Source organism: Bos javanicus, chromosome 5 (genome assembly GCF_032452875.1).
Source record: "Bos javanicus breed banteng chromosome 5, ARS-OSU_banteng_1.0, whole genome shotgun sequence".
Taxonomy (NCBI): Eukaryota; Metazoa; Chordata; class Mammalia; order Artiodactyla; family Bovidae; genus Bos; species Bos javanicus.
Window position 1 is genome coordinate 32,709,982 of NC_083872.1, and position 19,069 is coordinate 32,729,050.

The window sequence follows — 19,069 nt, forward strand, 5'->3', positions numbered from 1 at the left end:
ATAATAAGTTGAGCCTTACCATTTTTTTTAAGTAATAAAAACTCAGTATAAAAATTTGGAAAATACATAAAAGTCTGCATACATTTAAAAATAATCTGTTTCTTAGTTCATTCTTCTGTTTGAAAACCTGTCATATAGCTGGTGAGTATAACACATTTATTAACACTAAAGTTGTGCTGAATTCTACATTTTTACATTTAAAAAAACACAAATTTTTCTGGGAAAATGTGTCTAAAAGACATCACTACTTTTACTTCCTTATTACCTTTGAGAAAGAGTCTGTTCCTCAGGAAATTGTTTGCTCTGAAGATATATAATTAGGTCTTTTAATGGGCTTAGGAAATTTGATAGCAGAAGGTTATTTCAGACTCAAGAAATAATATGAAATAAGGGTCTGAAATGTGCTGAAAAAGAGAAGGGAGGAAGAGCTAGGATGGAAGGAAGTAATCAGGAGATTACTGGAAGGAATAGAAACCAAAATGTTAGGAGTAAATGGTTGATTTAAGTCTGGGGATTGCATGGGGCTTGATGAGAAATTGGTACGTCCGAGACCATGTATGCCTAATCTCTGACACTTCTTGATTCCTTAGGAAATGGAGAAAGAAATAAAGAATGTATTTCGTAATGGGAACCAGGATGAAGTTTTGAGTGAAGCATTCCGCTTGACCATTACACGCAAAGATATTCAAACTCTAAATCACCTTAACTGGCTCAATGATGAGGTAATCTCACACTTGTTTTTATATTCAAATAGAACGTGAACATCAAGTGCAGACTAAAGGCAGTTCCCAGATATTAAGGTACATAAAAAAAAAAAAAAAATCACCTGAGATGTTTGTTTAAAATATGTATCTCTACCATACTGCCTCACACTTAGTCAGGAAAATGGAGAAAGCTATGACAGCTGATTCTGTCCTGCTGATTTACCTTTTTGTGTATCGAAGATTTGGATACTGATAGAGAGGACGTTTACTCATTGGTATTTTTACTCTTTAAGCCACCTGCCATGCAGTTCACATCTTTTGTTAAGCAAATATTTAATAGCTGACCATGTTGCAGCACATGAAGGAATACTTTGGGATTTCCATATAGAGATCCATTTCTGTTACCCTTTCTCTCTGTATTTAGGTCACTTAGGTTATGAGTGGTAAGCTTTCTAAAATAGCCTATATTTGTACATGATATGTTTTAAACTGACATTGAAGAAGTTTTATTAAATATTTGAGGTATTGAGTTTAAAAATGTTACGGCTCTTGGCTCCCGAATGTTCTAATTATTTTATGTAGATTATTTGTGTTAGAATCTTCAAACTGATCTGTCCTATTCCTAAACCTGTAGGAGCCTGTTTTATTTCACAAGGATATTTTCACAGCAAAAGAAGAGAAATGGGTTGGGGTTTTCCCCTAAGTACCTGCCTCCTTACTAGGAGCATTCCTGCCTAAAATCTTGGGTGTACTCAAGTTTCATCGCTATGGAAACTTTTTAGATACTCAATATAGTAAGCACTAGATATTCTAGGGGGCTTCCCAAGTGGCTCAGCAGTAAAGAATCCTTCTGCTAATGTAGGAGATATGGGTTCGATCCCTGGGTCAGCAAGATCCCCTGGAGAAGGAAATGGCAACCCACTGCAGTATTCTTGCCTGAGAAATCCCGTGTACTGGCAGGCCACAGTCCATGGGGTCACAGAAGAGTCGGACCTGACTTAGCAACTGAACAAAAACCAAATATTCTAGATACCAGTATCCTGGCCTTGTATGTGTATGACCTTCCAAATATTAATATTTGGCCAACATCAGTTGGACATTTACCTCATGTTAGGCACTAATCTAAGTGTTTTATGTGTTCTGCTCATGTCATAGTCACCACAATTCGTGGAGATGGATGCTATAGTTTTATCATCTCCATTTAATAGATGAAGAAATAAGACATAAAAAGATTAAGAAACTTGCAAAGATACATGACTTTGTAATAGCAAACCAGGATTCAGACTCAAGCATTGGGTCTTATCTGTTATATCATACTGCCTTAGAATCTTAAGTTGGATCCTGTTGCAGGATTAGATATAGGGAATTTTAGAGCCATATATCATGTCCAGTAGGTTGATTTTCTGTGGGATTTGTTGAACTAGCCCATTCTCTTTGCCTTTGGTGAGTTTATAAGATAAAATTTCAGAAGTTCATCACTCCTTGAATAATATCTCTGACAATAGTAAAGAAGGCATGGTTTGAGATACCGTCTTGCTTTACAAGAAACAGCTCTTGCTTCTTGTGGCCCAGAATAGTGGTATTAGAACATTGGGTCAAAATAACAGGAAAAAAAAGAGCTCACCAAATCAAAGAGCAAAATAAAAATCGAGAACAGTCAAAAGTATCCACCAATTAAGTATTTTTCTTTGAAGATGTTAATGTGAGGTCTCTTGGCAATTTTTACCTGCTGCTTTTAAATGGGACCCAGTTATTCTATTGGGATTGCAGCTTGTTTGTTGTAAATTACCCAAAAACTTCTAGGGGGCAGCAGTGAGCAGGACATGAGCTGAGTTCTTGTTATACATACTGTGGTAGTTACCTCAGTGAGCTCCCTTACAGAGGCAGCGTTCATCAGAACATATTTTCCATTCCCTGGGTCCATCAGAGGATTTTTAGCAAGCAAAGTTAATGGAAATTACATTATTTAGAAGAGAAAAGGGGAAGGAAAGATCCCTTGTCTACTTTATCTCTACCACACTTACCCGTTTGTAAGGAGTCCTTGTCTTCTGAGTGGAGAATAATGTTAACTGTGAAAGCAGGTGCCAGTTCACATGTCCATGATGATGATGAGAACTGTTTTAATAAGTACTTTAATAATTGTTTTAAAAAGCATCATTTTCAAAGTACCACACTTCTCACACTTTCAGAGTTACTGCCCTTAAAAAGCTGATAACATTCTGAAGGGGAGTTAGTAGATATCCTTACGTATTCATACTCATTTTGAAGTATTTAATTGTTTCTCAATTGTGAACCTTCAATATTTTGCAAGTAATTTTCTCCCTCTTCAATCCTGTTCTCCTTCCCTCAAATAGATATTTTCATTAATAGCCTTTCTTTTATTTTTGTTTCTCATGTCAGTTTTATAGACTTCATTAAAATTTTCTCCCAAGAAAGGTGATTGACATTTTACAGACAAAGAATATAAGATCCTAGAAATGAAAGGGATCAGATTTAGCTTATAAGGAAAATAAAATCAAGAAGTCCTATATTTGAGATATGTACAAATAGCCATTAGGCTACTCTTTCTCAAGTCGTTTTTCCAAAAGAAGAGTAGGCCACAGTGCCTGTTCTTGCAATAAGCTTTCCAAGGTATTTGTAAGAATGGATTTGTATATAAGTGAATAGCTAAATTCTATGCAAATTCAGAGGACTAATGAAAGGATTAACATTGTACCTCACTGTAAGAAAATGAAACTTCTCAAAATTGGAATGTGGGAACTGGCTGCCTTGCAAAGAGTTACAAAATGAGACTGGAAAGGTGAGAACATATAGATGGAGATTTCTGTACCAGGTCTGGTGATTAGTGATAGAAATATCTAATTAAGGGAAGGAAGACAGGGTTAAAGAGAGGAGGAATTAGTTACAAAAGTAGATTGAAAGTCACAAATGTGTAATATCATGTATGAGACGAGTCGCCAGTCCAGGTTCAATGCACGATGCTGGATGCTTGGGGCTGGTGCACTGGGACGGCCCAGAGGGAGGGTATGGGGAGGGAGGAGGGTTCAGGATGGGGAGCACGGGTATACCTGTGGCGGATTCATTTCACTGTTGGGCAAAACTAATACAATATTGTAAAGTTTAAAAATAAAATTTAAAAAAAACAAAAGGAAGTATTTTTAAGTAAATGTCAATTGAAATAGCAAATAGAAATTGTGTATTATTTCCTGAAGATAGAGTTGAATAACTTATGGAATCCAACTCTAAGATTTCAGGTTAATGATCCTGAAGTGAGGACTACTTTAGGCTTTGTGTTTCTCTTTATGGCCTGCTAATTCTGCTCTTAGAGGGCCTAATAGTTGTTTTATAAAGCATCAGATAAATTTAGAAATACGTGAAAATTATTTAGGCATACAAATAAGTTTGACATCTTCTGGTCATGATAGAATAAAGTAGATCAGATTTATTCTCTCAAATAGAACAGTAGATAAAACACCTGAAGCAGCAATTTTCAGACACTGGATAACAGTGATTCCTGAGAGGACGGAAGTGAAAAGCATGAACCTGTGATTCCCACAGCTTCCTGGGGTGGTGTGCTAAAGGGAGAGAGTTGGTAAAAACCTGGCAGTGCCTGGCAGTCTTGCTGAGTAGAGGAGACACTGTTCATGGAGGCCAAAGTGGCTAAGGTTTGTGAGATAAATACTGGTGGGGAAGTTGCTGAACAAAGAGAAAGCTCCAGAGATGTGCAGAGGGCCCCCCTGGAATCTTTGGCTGAGTGCTGATCTGTACATATATGGCAAGAAACTACCAGTGGCTGTGGAAAGAACCACCAGGAAGAAGGAATCATCACAAGCCTGAGAGCTAACACAGGTGCCAAGAACAGTTTATGTCCCCACTAACGGGAGTAGAAGAGTTGTGGGACATTGAATAGCGAGTCCTCAAAAGGGCATTGCCTCAAGAGTGGGGCCAGAAAGGCAGGCCCTAGAGTAAAGGCTGCTCTGGACCCATGGTAACAAGCTTAAATACAAGTCTTTAAAGCTTGAAACTGATCTAAGTAACTGAAGTGTATCACAGAACAAAACCCAACAATATTTAAAGGAATACAACAAATTCTGGTAACAACAGAACCCAACAACATTGAAATTTACAAAGTCTAGCATCTAATTAAAAATTCCCAGGCATGAAATAGAAGAAAACTATAACAAAGGGAAAAAAACAATCACTACAGAAATACCCAGAAAAGAAAAATATGTTAAAATTAGCCAACAAAGATATTAAAACAGATACCATAAATAATATTCCACATGTTCAGGTAAGTAGAGGAAAGTGGACATTATGAGGAGAAAAATTGAGAATATAAAAAAAGATCCAAATTGAATTTCTAGAGATGAAAAATTTAGTATCTGATATTAAAAATACATGAAATGAGATTAACAGTTTAGATACTGTGGAAGGAAAAATTAGTAACCTTGAAAATAGAGCAGTATGAATCATCCAAGTGAAATAGAAAAAAAGGCTGAAAAAAGATGACTGGAGCTTAGTGAGCTCAGGGACAATATCAAGTCTAAGCATGTAATTGAAGTCCCAGAAGGGAAGATGGGGTGTAAGTGGTATCAAAAAAATGTTTAAGGAAATAATGGTAGAAGATTTTCCAGATTTGGAAGCATACTGACAGATTCAAGAAATTCAGCATACCCCAAGAAAGAGAAATACCATACTGAAATGTATAGTAATCAAATTGCTAAAGACCACTGATAAAGAGAAAAATAATGAAAAAAACAACCAGAAGAAAGACATATTATATACAGAGGAACAGAGATCTGTCAGAAACCATGTAGGCCAGAGAACAGTGTAGCTACATCTTTAAAATACTGAAGGAAAAAGAAAATTGTCAACCTGAATTCTATACCAGCAAATATATCTTTGAAGAAATAAGGCTATACTTTTTTAGGCAAGCAAATGCTGAAGAATTCATCACCAACAGACTTCTTTAAGAAATATTAAAGGATATTTTAGGCAGAGGAAAAATTTCAGTTGACAGTTTTAGTCTACACAAGGAATGAAGAGCAGTGGAAACACTCTCATCCTTTATTATCTCTGGAAGACAAGGGACTAGTCGAATAAAGAAAACAACAATGTAGGGTTTATAACATGTTAAAGTAAAATATATGATAATCATAACACAAAAGGGGGAAACGAAAGTATGTACTTGTGTAAGATTCCTGCACAATGTATGAAGTTGTATGATGTTTTATGAAGATGGACTACAATAAGTTACAGACGTAAATCCTAGAGCAACCAGTAAAAAAACAAAGAGGTATTTTAAGAAGCTGGTAATGGAGATAAGATGCAATTAAAAGATATTCAATCCAAAGGAAGGCAAAGAAAGGATACAAAGAACAGATGAGACACAGAAAAAAGAAAAGAACACGATGGTAGATTTAAAACCAGCCATGTCAGTATTCTGGTTGCTCAGTGGTAAAGAATCTGCCTGTCAGTGCAGGAGACTCAAGTTCAATCCCTGGGTCTGGAACATCCCCTGGAGGAGGGCATAGCAACCCACACTGGTATTCTTGCCTAGGAAACCCCATGGATAGAGGAGCCTGGTGGGCTGCAGTCCATGGGGTCACAAAGAGTTGGACGTGACTTAGTGACTAAACAACAACAGTCTCAATACATTAAATGTAAATGACCAAACTCAGCATACCCAGTAGAAATATAATGTGAGCCATATATGTAATTTAAAGTTTTCTAATAGTTACATTTTAAAAAAGGAAAAGAAACAAGTAAAACTAATTTTTATAATATATTTTATTTAACCCAATAAATCTAAAATATGTTTATTTTGGCATGTAATACATATTAAAATATTATTAATGGTATATTTTGCCTTCTCTAAAATATACGTATTTTACACTTAGAACACATTTACACTTACAACACAATTTGAATTAGTCAAATTTCAGGTGCTCAAGAGTTATATCTGGCTAATGGCTACCGTACTGGACAGTATAAGCATCCAGTTAAAAGGCAGAAATTACAGATTAGATTTAAAAATATGTCACATTTAAAAAACATTTTAAATGTGAAGACACATACAGGTTAAAAGTAAAAGGGTGGAGAAAACATACCATATAAACAGTAAACAAAGGAAAGGTGAAGTAACTATATTAATATCACACTGGTAGATTTCAGAGCAAGGAATATTACCAGTGATAGACATTTCATAATGGTAAAGGGGGAAATTCATCAAAAGGAGTAACAACGTAAGTATGTATGCACCTAATAACAGAACTTCAAAATACACAAACTAAAAACTGAAAAAACTGGAAGGGGAAATAGACAAATTCATACGTAAGTATGAATGTTGAAGATTTCAGCACCTCTGTCTCAATTATTAATTGCTTCCAAGTGAAGTGAAAGTGAAGTCACTCAGTCTTGTGCGACTCTTTGCAACCCCATGGACTGTAGCCTACCAGGCTCCTCTGTCCTTGGGATTTTCCAGGCAAGAGTGCTAGAGCGGATTGCCATTTCCTTCTCCAGGGAATCTTCCTGACCCAGGAATCGAACCCGGGTCTCCCGCATTGCAGGCAGATGCTTTTAACGTCTGAGCCACCAGGGAAGCAGGGCCTTCAGCAGATGTTAAATCTAAGTGATGCTCAGTAAGAGAAGAAGCAGCCTATAAAACATTAAACTCGACTAGACAAACCTAGCACAGGAAATAGATTTTTCTTAGGAAAGAAAAACTGATTGAATCAAAAGGTAAGAAAATGAGACAACATGAAATAAAGTAGTTAAGTGAATATGATGGTGTCTCCCATATGCTAATGATCAGAATGGAAGTTACAATGTAGTCTTTCTAACATGACTCATTGGACAATTCCACATCATTATAGATTACCTCTTTAAAGTGTTTCTAATAGAACTAGTCCTTTTGATAAACTAGGGATTTATGTCAGGTCACAGGGAGAATAGTAATTACAGTTGTCATGACTCCATAAAAGTAGATGCTGCCTGTCTTTCTCTAGAACTTTTGCAGTAATTCTAATCGTTTGTTACTTTAATTTGCATCTGAGAAAAGTCCTGGGCACAGTGAGGGATGCCGTAACTCAGAGCTTCCCTTAAGTCTGCTATCGTGGTTTCTATAGTATTATTAGGTTTAGGTCTTAGGAGTGAGTGACCTTCTGATTTATAACATTCAGAGGTTGTTGCTTAGTCTTTTGGGTTTTGTGGTTGACAAGGATAAGTCTAATTTAAAAATAAGAATGAGGAGGTAGAGGGGAAAGTCTGGAGGGATAGAGTAGGAAAACAGCTTTTTCTTTTCCAAAAGTTATCTTGATCTCTGCTTCAGAACACTGTCATGCTCAGGACTTTTAGAACACTTTTTTCCAAAGTCTTTTCTAAGGCTTCAGTGTGTGAAATTGGGAAGGGTTAAAAGTTAGACTTTACTGTTAGTGATGCATTTTACTTCTAAATGCATGAGAAAATAGTTTGGCTGGTTTACTGCTTGAGAAGGAAGATACAAATAGCAGTGGTCATTTGTGTCATTGTGGTAACATACAGGCAAGGGATTGAGTACTGAGTTTGAAAACATTGTAGACTTTTCTTTTAAAGAAACACTCTTTTCAACTTAGCCTGGCAGCTCTTCACATAAAATCACAAAGGAACAAGACACCATAAACAATCATTCCACCCCCAAACAAGATTGCATAGACAAGTAGACTCTCACGGCGAAGGCTGTGAAGGAGGCAGGAAAGGCAGTACTTTAGGCACCAGGGACTGCAGCAGGCAGAGGCAGTGTGGGCCCCTGAAAGAGTGGCAAGTGCAAGACAAACAGTAGGCACAGACAGACAGGCTTGTTACTCTTCATCCCCAATTCCAAAGGGAATTCAAGATCTTTTGGAGCTAAGAAGAGTCCCATGTACAGAAAGACTCTACCACAGGAGGGGAGGGACCCTTGCCGTCACAAAATATAAGCAGCTGCTCTGACCATCATTGCTTCTCTTTTATCTTTGACACTGTGATCCCTTTTCTCATTTCTTTTTCCTTCATCTTTAGCCCTCCTCTGTGAGATGATGTGTAAGATTCTTTTTGTTCTTCTAACTTCTAGCTTTTTTTTTTTTTTGGTGTGATTGTGTCTTGGCTGAACTATGGCAATTTTCCTTATTTGGACTGAGTAATAGCTGAAAAACTGAGGAGAGAAACTTGGATCTAAATTCTGCTTCAGATGTCAGATTACACATCCTCAGCTAATAGGAGGGAACAGTGAGGCCACCAAGTCCCCTCCTCCTAGGATGCAGGGCAAATGAAAAAGAGCCCAGATCACTCCCTAGAGCTAAGTAATGAGCTGACTTTGGAGGAGGCCATTTCCCTCACAGTGGAGAAACCTTGGTGGGAGGGAGAAGTAAAGCAGAGAAGAGGGGTTCTCAGTGTGGTGCCCTGATCACTAGGTCTCTGTTCCTGTTCAACTGGCTTGGTCTTTAACTTTATAGGTCCACTCTGTCAAAATAACAAAGTAACATAAGAAACCAAACAACTCAGGCTGTGTAAGCGCAGCTGAGCTTAATTGGTTTCTGGTACTCTTTCCCCCTGAAAAATAGGATAGTCGTATGTAGCATGACGCTCATTTATGTCACCCTTTTCACTTCAGGGTAATGATCCCAGATATACCCCTCTGATGGGCACCTGGGGGAGATATATCTCTGTGGCTTTCACGTGCTTGCTGCTGCTAAGTCGCTTCAGTCATGTCTGACTCTGTCTGACCCCATAGGTCTGACCCCATAGATGGCAGCCCACCAGGCTCCCCCGTCCCTGGGATTCTCCAGGCAAGAACACTGGAGTGTTGCCATTTCCTTCTCCAATGCATGAAAATGAAAAGTGAAAGTGAAGTCACTCAGTCGTGTCCGACTCTTAGCGACCCCCTGGACTGCAGCCTACCAGGCTCCTCTGTCCATGGGAATTTCCAAGCAAGAGTACTGGAGTGGGGTGCCATTGCCTTCTCCATTTCATGTGCTTGGCTGTCCTTATCTCTCTTGTTCCTTCCACCTCCATCTTAAGTCCTTATTGCCTGTTGCAATATTTAACTTGTCTGCCCCCATGGAGGGTTTGGCTTATAGTGATTGACAGGTTGTCTGCCTGTTTGCTTCACCCCTTGAATTGAAAGGTTTCGCCTCATGGCATGGGTAATGTCATGGGATAGAATACCAGAGGAATCAATCCCTTTTTGCTAATTTTCTCTCACCAGAGGATGTAGATTATAGCCAAGACATCTGTGCTTGCTGAGCAGGTAGATCCTCCTGCATTCCTGGCTGCCTTCACAAGCCTACAAGCATCCTTTAGCACCATTAACCTCAAGGATAGAGTGAGATTAAAAACCTGAATTGGAGAAACCTACAATCCTAATTGTGTCCTAACTCATTATCATTGTTTTAATATGATAAATAGGTAACTGAGCTCTAGTTACCTATTGGGCATCACACTAGGGAGAGAATCAGCTGCCACCTGAGCCTATTGCTCTATCTTCAGAAATGCAGTAAGAACAGTGTCTTTCTTCGGTCCTGACTTTCCTTCCCACCACCCTCAGAGTGCTACTTCTTGGTGAATGTGGTTTCCCTGCAGCTACCTAGGCATCCTCATCTGTAGGCCCTTTCTCCAGTCTAGACCACGCTCCAGTGTGTTCCTGGCTACATACCCAGTATGTAGTTGCCTACTGTTGGGCAGTAGCTCACCGCTCTGGCATCTTAGTGTGTAAATATTTGTCAAAGGACGGGGGTGTTTTCCCATTCCCCAAAAAGCATTCTGAAAAATGTGCCTGTTTTCTTAGTCATATTTCCAAGCTTTGGATCAGTTAGCCCATTCATTCCTTGCAGTTGACGGACACTGGCCTGACCTCAGCTGGCCACATAAGTATGCAGTAACTTCCGGCACAGTAACTTTGAGGCTTTAATACCAAGGAGTCCTAGACCTAAAGGAACTGTGGACAATGTAGTCACTATTAGAGAACACATCGTTTCATTAGCATATCTCCCATGTCAAGCGTTTTAATTTCTTTCACTCATACTTGATATTGAAGAAATAAGTGGAATCAACAAATATAAGGCAGCTAGCCTTATAGATTCTAGGAGAAAACTTGACTCTTCATGTTTGTGGTTTTACTTTCAGCTCTTACGTAATGTAGGTTATAGTATATCCATGTCTGCCTGGATAAAGGTGTTGTTGCCAAGCTACTACAAGTTTAGAGATGTTGTTCCAATATAGTTGATGGTTTATTCTGTCACTCAGTTCTACTTGAGACCAAAACAGTTTGCTTCTGCTAAGTAACTTGTTAGGCTGAAAATACAGTCTTAAGTCATGGGGCAGAGTTTTCTGTCTTTGTGCAAAATCAGGAGACCTACATAGAAGGATTGAACTACTAATCTTAGTTTTTATTAACACTAGACTCTGAGCTCAGAGTTTAAGTTGCTTGCACAGTCCCAGCAGACTAAAGGAACTGCTAATGTTTGCCTTGCTGAACTCCTGCTTGTAATGTATACCTGCACATACTCCTTCCTTTCCTTTTTTCTGACTCTGATCTTGTAGTACTTCCTCCTCATTTTCTAGTTTTTTTAACCTAATCTTTAGCCTTCTACACGTCTGGCCAACATCTTCCCATATGTATCCTGAACCATATATATGTGTATCAGCCTTTTATGTTTTCACTGTTTATAACCACCTTGGCCCCCTCTTTTCTAATCAGAATTTGATATAGGGATATTAGGCCGTTGGGTGTTGAGGTCATAACTGAATTGATTAGGGAACTAGCCTATGCTGTGCAGTATAGCAACTGTGTTTCCTTCTTACAACACAACTGTTTTAAAAGGCTGGAGTATCTAATTTAATACATATACTTTCTTTCCACAGATCATCAATTTCTACATGAATATGCTGATGGAGCGAAGTAAAGAGAAGGGATTGCCAAGTGTACATGCATTTAATACCTTTTTTTTCACTAAGTTAAAAACGGCTGGTTATCAAGCAGTGAAACGTTGGACAAAGAAAGTGGATGTCTTTTCTGTTGACATTCTTTTGGTGCCTATTCACCTAGGAGTGCACTGGTGTCTTGCTGTGAGTGCCTCTTTTATTACTGATAAAATTCGAAAGAAGTCTATATAATAGAATACACAGAGAGCAATGAATACTAGTTCTACATAGATGATTGAAAGAGTAGCATTTAATTATCTAAAAATTGGATAGATTAGCAAACTCCCTGTCAAGAGTGGGAGATACTTAGACTTTGAAAAAAGCTCTGAAATTTTCTTTTCTGGAAATACTTAAAAATGGAGTTATAATCAAAGCAACCTAAAGGCAAGGAACACATGGGGAGAAAAAGTGATTTCTTAATGATGCTGCCAACTCAGATTCTGTGACCATTATTTTCTGCCTAATCATGATTTGCCTTGCATACTTGATAATTTATTATGGCTTCCCTGGTAGCTCAGACAGTAAGGAATCTGCCTGTAATGCGGGAGACCCAGGTTTGATCCCTGGGTAAGGAAGATCCCCTAGAGAAGGGAATGGCTACACACTCCAGTATTCTTGCCTGGAGAATTCCATGGACAGCAGAGCCTGGCAGGCTACAGTCTGTGGGGCTGCAAAGAGTCAGACATGACTGAGCAACTAACGCAAACATGACTCTGAGAACATGGATACATTAGCTTAATATATTAATAAAAGTATACAAGTTAAAGCCTGTCTTGAATTATATTTGAAAAGTATTAAGTCAAAAGGAAATTCTCCAAGAAACAAAACCTAGAATCTTTTACCATCTTTCTGAAAATGTGTGGAAATGATCTCACTTAGTTTACATTCTCTGAAGAGCACGTCGTGTCTTCACTGTTGCCTCCGTTGCAAATGGAGACCCTGAAAACTAGAAAAAGGTTTCAGGGCAATTACTGGGCCACTTAGTCAGCCCCCAGCATAGTTCTGAGTAAATAATCACCCTGTTCTTCTTTCCTCTGCAGATGAAGCATGGTATAATGCTAAGTATCCATCAAACTTGTCATGATTTCATAGGAAATCTGGCAGAAGGTTCCAAGTTCCAGGGAAGGGAAAAGCTGAGATTTTCTTCAGTTCATAAACACAGAGAATTTTTTTTATTCCCAGGTTGTGGACTTTAGAAAGAAGAATATTACCTATTACGACTCTATGGGTGGGATAAACAATGAAGCCTGCAGAATCCTCATGTAAGTAGGGAGTTGAAGATGAAGAGTTTGGTGTTGGATATATGTTTTTCTAGCTGTTGAACTCAATTCTCTGATACCTTCAATGGAGTGGTTAATAAAGGAAATGTTCATATTGATTAAGATGGATATTTTCCATCTAAGTAAAGTTTAATAATAATATAATAATACCAAAAATACATCCTGATGGGCATAATTACTGTCCCAGTGCATGAAAATAAAGAGTGGATATAGACATATAGATACAGAAACTACTTAGAAGTCATTTATCCCAACCTCCTAATTTTTCAGATAAAGGAACCAAGACCCACAGAGATGACTTTGATTTGCTCAGGTCCTACTAGTTAATGGCTCAACTAGGAACCAGAATGCAAATCTGGTTTACATTCCACCTGTTTCTCTTTCTAAAACGTCTGTGGCCAGGAGGGGGTGGGTTCCATGAGGTGGATTAATTGATTTGGATTGAATTTTTATACAAAAGAATCAAGACTATAAATAAATATATACCTCAGGATTGCTAGAGAAACATTTTCCTTCCATTAGATTGAATTCTAAAGGACCATATAAACCAAGGAAAAGATCAAAACTCGTTCCTCAGTGGGGACAGTAGGAAGAAGGGCCCTGGGTATTGAAGGCAGAGGTCTTGCTTCTCTGGAGCTGACAGAGTGGGCATGAATTGTGGGAGTTCTAAAGATTCCCTGTCCAGCAATATATACTGTTTTCCTTAGACATGGCAGAAGAAAATTCTTCCTGAGGATTGTCAGCCCCATTTTTGCAGTGGCAGCTCCCCAAGCTCATCTCATTCTCTCCCAATACCTTAGGCAATATCTGAAGCAAGAAAGCATTGACAAGAAAAGAAAAGAGTTTGACGCCAATGGCTGGCAGCTCTTCAGCAAGAAAAGCCAGGTACATTTCATCTTGGTGAGATGGAAATCCTGAGATTAGAGTATTGGTTAGAAAAGGAGTATACTGCTTGGGCCCTGGCATCCTTCTAAGTGTCTGGCCTGACCTCAGCCAGGGAAGATAGAGTAGAGTAAGCTATCTGTGGGAAAATCAATAATACATTTCTTATGAAGAACTAGGTTTTCTAAATGCCCAGCTATTTTGCTAAACTTTCATCTATGGGAGAAAATGTTTGCAGACTGGTTGGCCCTTGTGGGAGGGACCAGCTTTTACACCCTTGGGTATCATAGAAATCTCAGATAGTCTCCTGTGTGATAAACATGAAGTACACAGGCTGGACTGAGATGCTGAATTTTTTTGCTCTCTGAGCCTGTGTTGTTCTGAGTGGGGGACCAGGACCATCTCTTTAGAATTCAGGGAAACCTGGAAAATTTATATCCTTTGGTTCTTATTTATAATTGAATAAGAAGGAAGGAAGCTTGGAAAGATGTCACCTTTTTGTTATTTTTTGCCTTTTAGGAAATTCCACAGCAGATGAATGGAAGTGACTGTGGCATGTTTGCCTGCAAATATGCTGACTGTATTACCAAAGACAGACCAATCAACTTCACACAGGTACGCCAAGCCTTCGGGAGGGGGCTCTGTGACCACCCTGTGTCCGGGCTGCCTGATAGATGTTGTTCTCTCCATTTGCTCCACTTAGGGGGCTCTGCTTCATTCTGTGGCTCATAACCCGGGGTGGTTGCTACCTGTGCTGTGCCGTAGGAAAAGGAAGGATAATGATAGGCCACATCCTGGGTCACGATACATCATATATTGTAGTTAAGGAATCCCGGCCAATAGGAGAGCCTTCTTCTCTGCTCATATACGCCGCCTACCCCAAATCCTGTAAGAAGCAGAAAACTGGGACCAGAGCAGGTTTCCTCAGTTTCCCTTTTTTTGGTAGCAATGAAGTTTTGGAACAGGCCACACCTTGATCTAGTGTAGTTTGTTATGCTGCCCTCTTCCCCTCGCTTTATGCAGCTGATCAGTCTTCCTTAGAGTTTGTGATCGTTAATTTCTGTCCACGTGGTCCTTTGGAAACCAAAGTGAATTGAGGCTAGAGATTATAGTTTATTTGGTGTCCTCCACTTAACCCTTTGCTTCTGTTTAAAGTAATGATTTTATACTAGATTTTCCACCGCAGCCCTTGGGTTGAGCTGACTCTTGAAGTTCATTTAATTTGGGGGCAAAATGAGTTTTGATCTTCAAGCCTCAGATCTCATATCCTCTTAAAAGTTCAACACAGAGGACTTTTTTAGACACCATTCTTAAAATTCTTGGAGACATTTGAGGATAGCCTGGGGATTCCTGGTGATGCCTAATTAAACTCCTAGGTTTACAACAATGAAAAGTAGCAATAGCAATAGTAATCGGAAAAAGCATTAGGAAAAAAAAAAATCACACGTAATGAAGAATGAGCAATTTGAAAGACCAAAAATGCAGCTGAGACTATTTTAGGTGAAAACCTCAAGAAGGAAAGGAGTGTTAGGTCTGCATGCAAGAAATGAAAATAAAGGTATCTCTGTGTCCCTACAGCAACACATGCCCTACTTCCGGAAGCGGATGGTCTGGGAAATCCTCCACCGAAAGCTCTTGTGAAGACCATCTCAGTTAGCAGACATGGACTTGTTGGGGACCAGCTCTTTGTTGTCTACAGCCAGAGACCTTGGAGACAGCTGCTCCCAACCCTCTCTTCTTGTAAAGTCCTTGATCCTGGACCAGGCCCTGGAGAGATGCACTCACAAGCACATCTGCCTTTCCTTTTGTATCTCAGATACTATTTTTGCAAAGAAACTTTGGTGCTGTGAAAGGGGTGAGGGACATCCCTAATCTGAAGAGAGAGACTGCTTTTTACTTCTTCAGTTCTGCCATCTTGTTTTCAAAGGGCTCCAGCCTCACTCAGTCTCTTAATTAGGGGCCTGAGAGAAGCTTGGAAGGACTCTTGGTTTCGAATAAACTCTTGTTGTTAGGCCTTACTAAGAGGTAGGAATGGATGTGGGTAAAAACGTAGGGATGAAAACCACCAGCATATACACGCACACGTACATACACACAGGATTTTCAAAATGTGTCACCAGGATAGTGACTGTAAACTGGACTTTGGGGCACCTGCATAAGGCTGTCCTCCAGGACTTGTCCTTTTTACATGCCCCTTGTGAAGTCCATCTGCTTCTGTACAAGGCTGTTTTATCTGTAGCTTCTTCCCCTCCTGAGGCACCACATGTGAGCCCTGGGTGGACCCCAAAGTCCCAGGCAGTCCTTTCCTTAAAAGCAGTGGTTTGCATGTGCTCACAACACATGATATGGGGAAGACCCACCCAGGGAGTGGTTTAGTGGAGTAACAAAGGCGCCACTTTTACTGCTACCTACTTCTGACCAAGAAGAAGAAGGACCTCAGTCTTTAGCATAAAATTCCAGCTTTGGATGAATGCAGGTCTAGTTTGGTCTGTGGCTAGCTAGTTTAAATATGTTTCTAACCACAGAGAATTTAATATATATATATATTTCACAGGGATATGCTTTTTTTTTTTTTTTTTAAGGCTGAATGTGTTCACCATTTTAGCCTGTAGATTTATTACCATTTTCCAAATTTAGCTCCAGCATACACAGATCCCAGCCCCTATGTGTAGGGTGTTTGTGGACTTCCTAAGAGTATTTTGAGGCCTGGATGAATTTTGGCTTGGGGTAGAGGTTACAGAGGAAGGCAAGATTTTCAAATGGAAAACGGGTGGAATTTGGACTGATCAACTTGAGATTGAAAAACTGCTATTCTTTTTGTTCCTTGTAGCATCTCCCCCACCTTTTGAGCGCTCCTCAGGCTAGATAGTGAAATGATCCAATGCCAGTGTCATTTTGTACCTAAGTTCCAAAATAGGAACATTTTATACTTTTTTCTGTATTGTAATAGGTAGTTTTGTATGAGATCTTTTCTTCTCTTCCCTTGTACCTCATCCTTTCCAACATTGTGCTTTCTCCCTGGGCTTATTTGAAAATTTTACTCTGTTTTATATCAAGCTTGTTTAGTACATTTTTCTATGTGTTACCACAGGTTACAATTTGAAAAGAAAACTATTTTTTTTAAATATTCCATTGTTAACTGAATGTTACTCTTTCCACTCCAGCAACTAGATGTCCTACCTTTTTCATACTGCCTGCCTTTGAGGGGAAGACCACCTTTTGTTTGTTTTCTTTTTTTTCTTTCTTCATTTTTTTTCCTCCCTTTTTTTCCTTTTTTTTTTTTTTTTTTTGGTGTTTTCTGTAGGTAATAAATAGCTTTCTACATATGAGTTGCTGGGACTTTTCACATTCTCTCAGAAAGCTATGGCATGCAGGCTCATTGTGGGACTCCTGTACATTGATTCTTGGTACTTAATGTATTGAAGTGACAACTTGAAAGGTGGCAATATGGTATAGATTTTGGACCATGAATCAAAAGACCTGAGTTTTTCAGGCACATTTGCTATTGTCTGGGGAACTCAGAACAAGATAGTTGTCTGTATTTATTGTTTGTCCATTTAGATAACATCTGTCTTACCTTCTCACAGACTTTTTGTACAGACCAAAGCAACAAATATTTATTGCCATGTATAGCAGAAAATGAAACATGCAACAAAAGCACTTTGAAAAATATATAAGGAATTGTTAAGCCTGTCTGAATTTGGCCCCGCTTTCTGACCAATATAGTTTTATACAAGGTGAAGTTAGTGATCCTGAGACCACCCCGTGAGTGGGCCAGGCTGAGACACAGACTGGGGTCCAGAGTGGGAACCAGTAGTGGGGGCCATTCTTTCCAGAGAGCTGCCCAAGAAGAGCAGAACTAGCATCTGGAAACTTTCTTCTTCGTTTTAAGGGTGGGCCTTGATGACTGGGGTGGGAGGGTGGAGGAATGTGATGTTCCTGCCTTCCATGGCCAAGGGCATGTTATCAGCATCTTGTTTAACCTGCTTTAAACTAAAGCCTATGACTTTCCTTTTCTCCAGTCTTCCCCTCTCTCCTGTGCCCAGTGCTCATAATTACCTTGTTGTTTGTCATTATTCCCTTGCTGAGTCATGTTCAACTCTGCAACCCCATGGACTGCACAGGCTCCTCTCTCCAGCGGATTTCCCAGGCAAGAATACTGGAGTGGGTTGCCAATTTCCTCCTCCAGGGGATCTTCCCACCCAGGGATTGAACCTGTGTCTTCTGCATTGGCGGGCAGGTTCTTTACCACTGAGCCACCAGGGAAGCCCCATAATTACCTACCTCCTCTAAAAAAAGGAACAGTGATGGATGACAAGCTCTAGTTGCCAGATACATAACCTTCAGTAGAAACAGTCTCACCGATCACTCCTGGACCCTTTATGGAGAAAGACCATTCCTGCGCATTTGAGAATGAACACATGGTTCAAGACTAGTTCCATCCCATTTGTCACCGGGCCCCCTGAGACCCACTGTTGCTTCCTGGAGCCCTGTTTAGGGTTGAATGCAAGAGTACTTTGTCATCTGACCTGGCAGCTGTGAAAATTAACTCCTCTGTATATATGAGGTGCTTCATAGAAAACTTCTTTCTTGTTTAGCCCCTGTAATTGCCCTAGCATCTTCTACCCACTACCTCTAATAATATTAGCCCCAAAGTTCTGGGATAGAAACAGGAAACCTGGAAAAGCACTGCCAGCAACTATATTACATAGTCTGTCCATCAGCACCTGGTTTTATGTGGCCCATGAAAGGCTCCAGTGGGTAGTCAAGAGTGTTCACTTCAGAGCCCCAGTGTTTGTAATGTTTCAGCCTCTGGTCCTTCTCCCATGCCATCCCTCCAGCTCTTGAGTGTTTTGACCCGGAGTAAGAGACAGCTGATACTTGGGCTTTGTCTTCTCCCTTGTTCCACCTGGATGGGCTAAGGTAGTGGGGGAGGAGAGGGTGGAATATTGATGCTTTCATTCTGGGGGCTCACATACCCAAGAGCATCAAAAAAGGATGTGTAAGACTACTGGGCCCTGTTGACAGACTACTGCTGAGCTGGCCAAGTGGCCATATTTCTCTGCCCAGGAAAAATCTCCATAGCTTCAAATTGATCCTAACATTTGGGAAGGGATGAATAGGGCTCAGCCCAGTATCTTTCCTAACAGCCCAGGCCAATTTTGCCTTGCTGAATTCTAACAGTAGTCTTTTAAGAGCCCATAATTCCTATACCCAGCTGTGGAGGCAGGGAGAGATGTAACATGAGGTGAGTTGGGTCATGCT

General features: G+C 39.7%; 1 protein-coding gene across 5 annotated transcripts in view; it reads left to right on the forward strand.

Moving 5' to 3' along the window:
* Positions 1 to 17,503, forward strand: part of SENP1 (SUMO specific peptidase 1) — a 52,761-nt gene extending 35,258 nt beyond the window's left edge. For all 5 annotated transcript variants that reach the window (XM_061416310.1, XM_061416314.1, XM_061416311.1 and 2 more), the window contains 6 exons: positions 591 to 722; positions 11,583 to 11,786; positions 12,825 to 12,904; positions 13,723 to 13,807; positions 14,324 to 14,419; positions 15,383 to 17,503. In XM_061416310.1, the coding sequence (XP_061272294.1) occupies positions 591 to 722; positions 11,583 to 11,786; positions 12,825 to 12,904; positions 13,723 to 13,807; positions 14,324 to 14,419; positions 15,383 to 15,445 (660 nt within the window). In that variant the 3' untranslated portion in view covers positions 15,446 to 17,503. The remainder of the gene's footprint in view (positions 1 to 590; positions 723 to 11,582; positions 11,787 to 12,824; positions 12,905 to 13,722; positions 13,808 to 14,323; positions 14,420 to 15,382) is intronic.
* Positions 17,504 to 19,069: the final 1,566 nt, after the last annotated feature.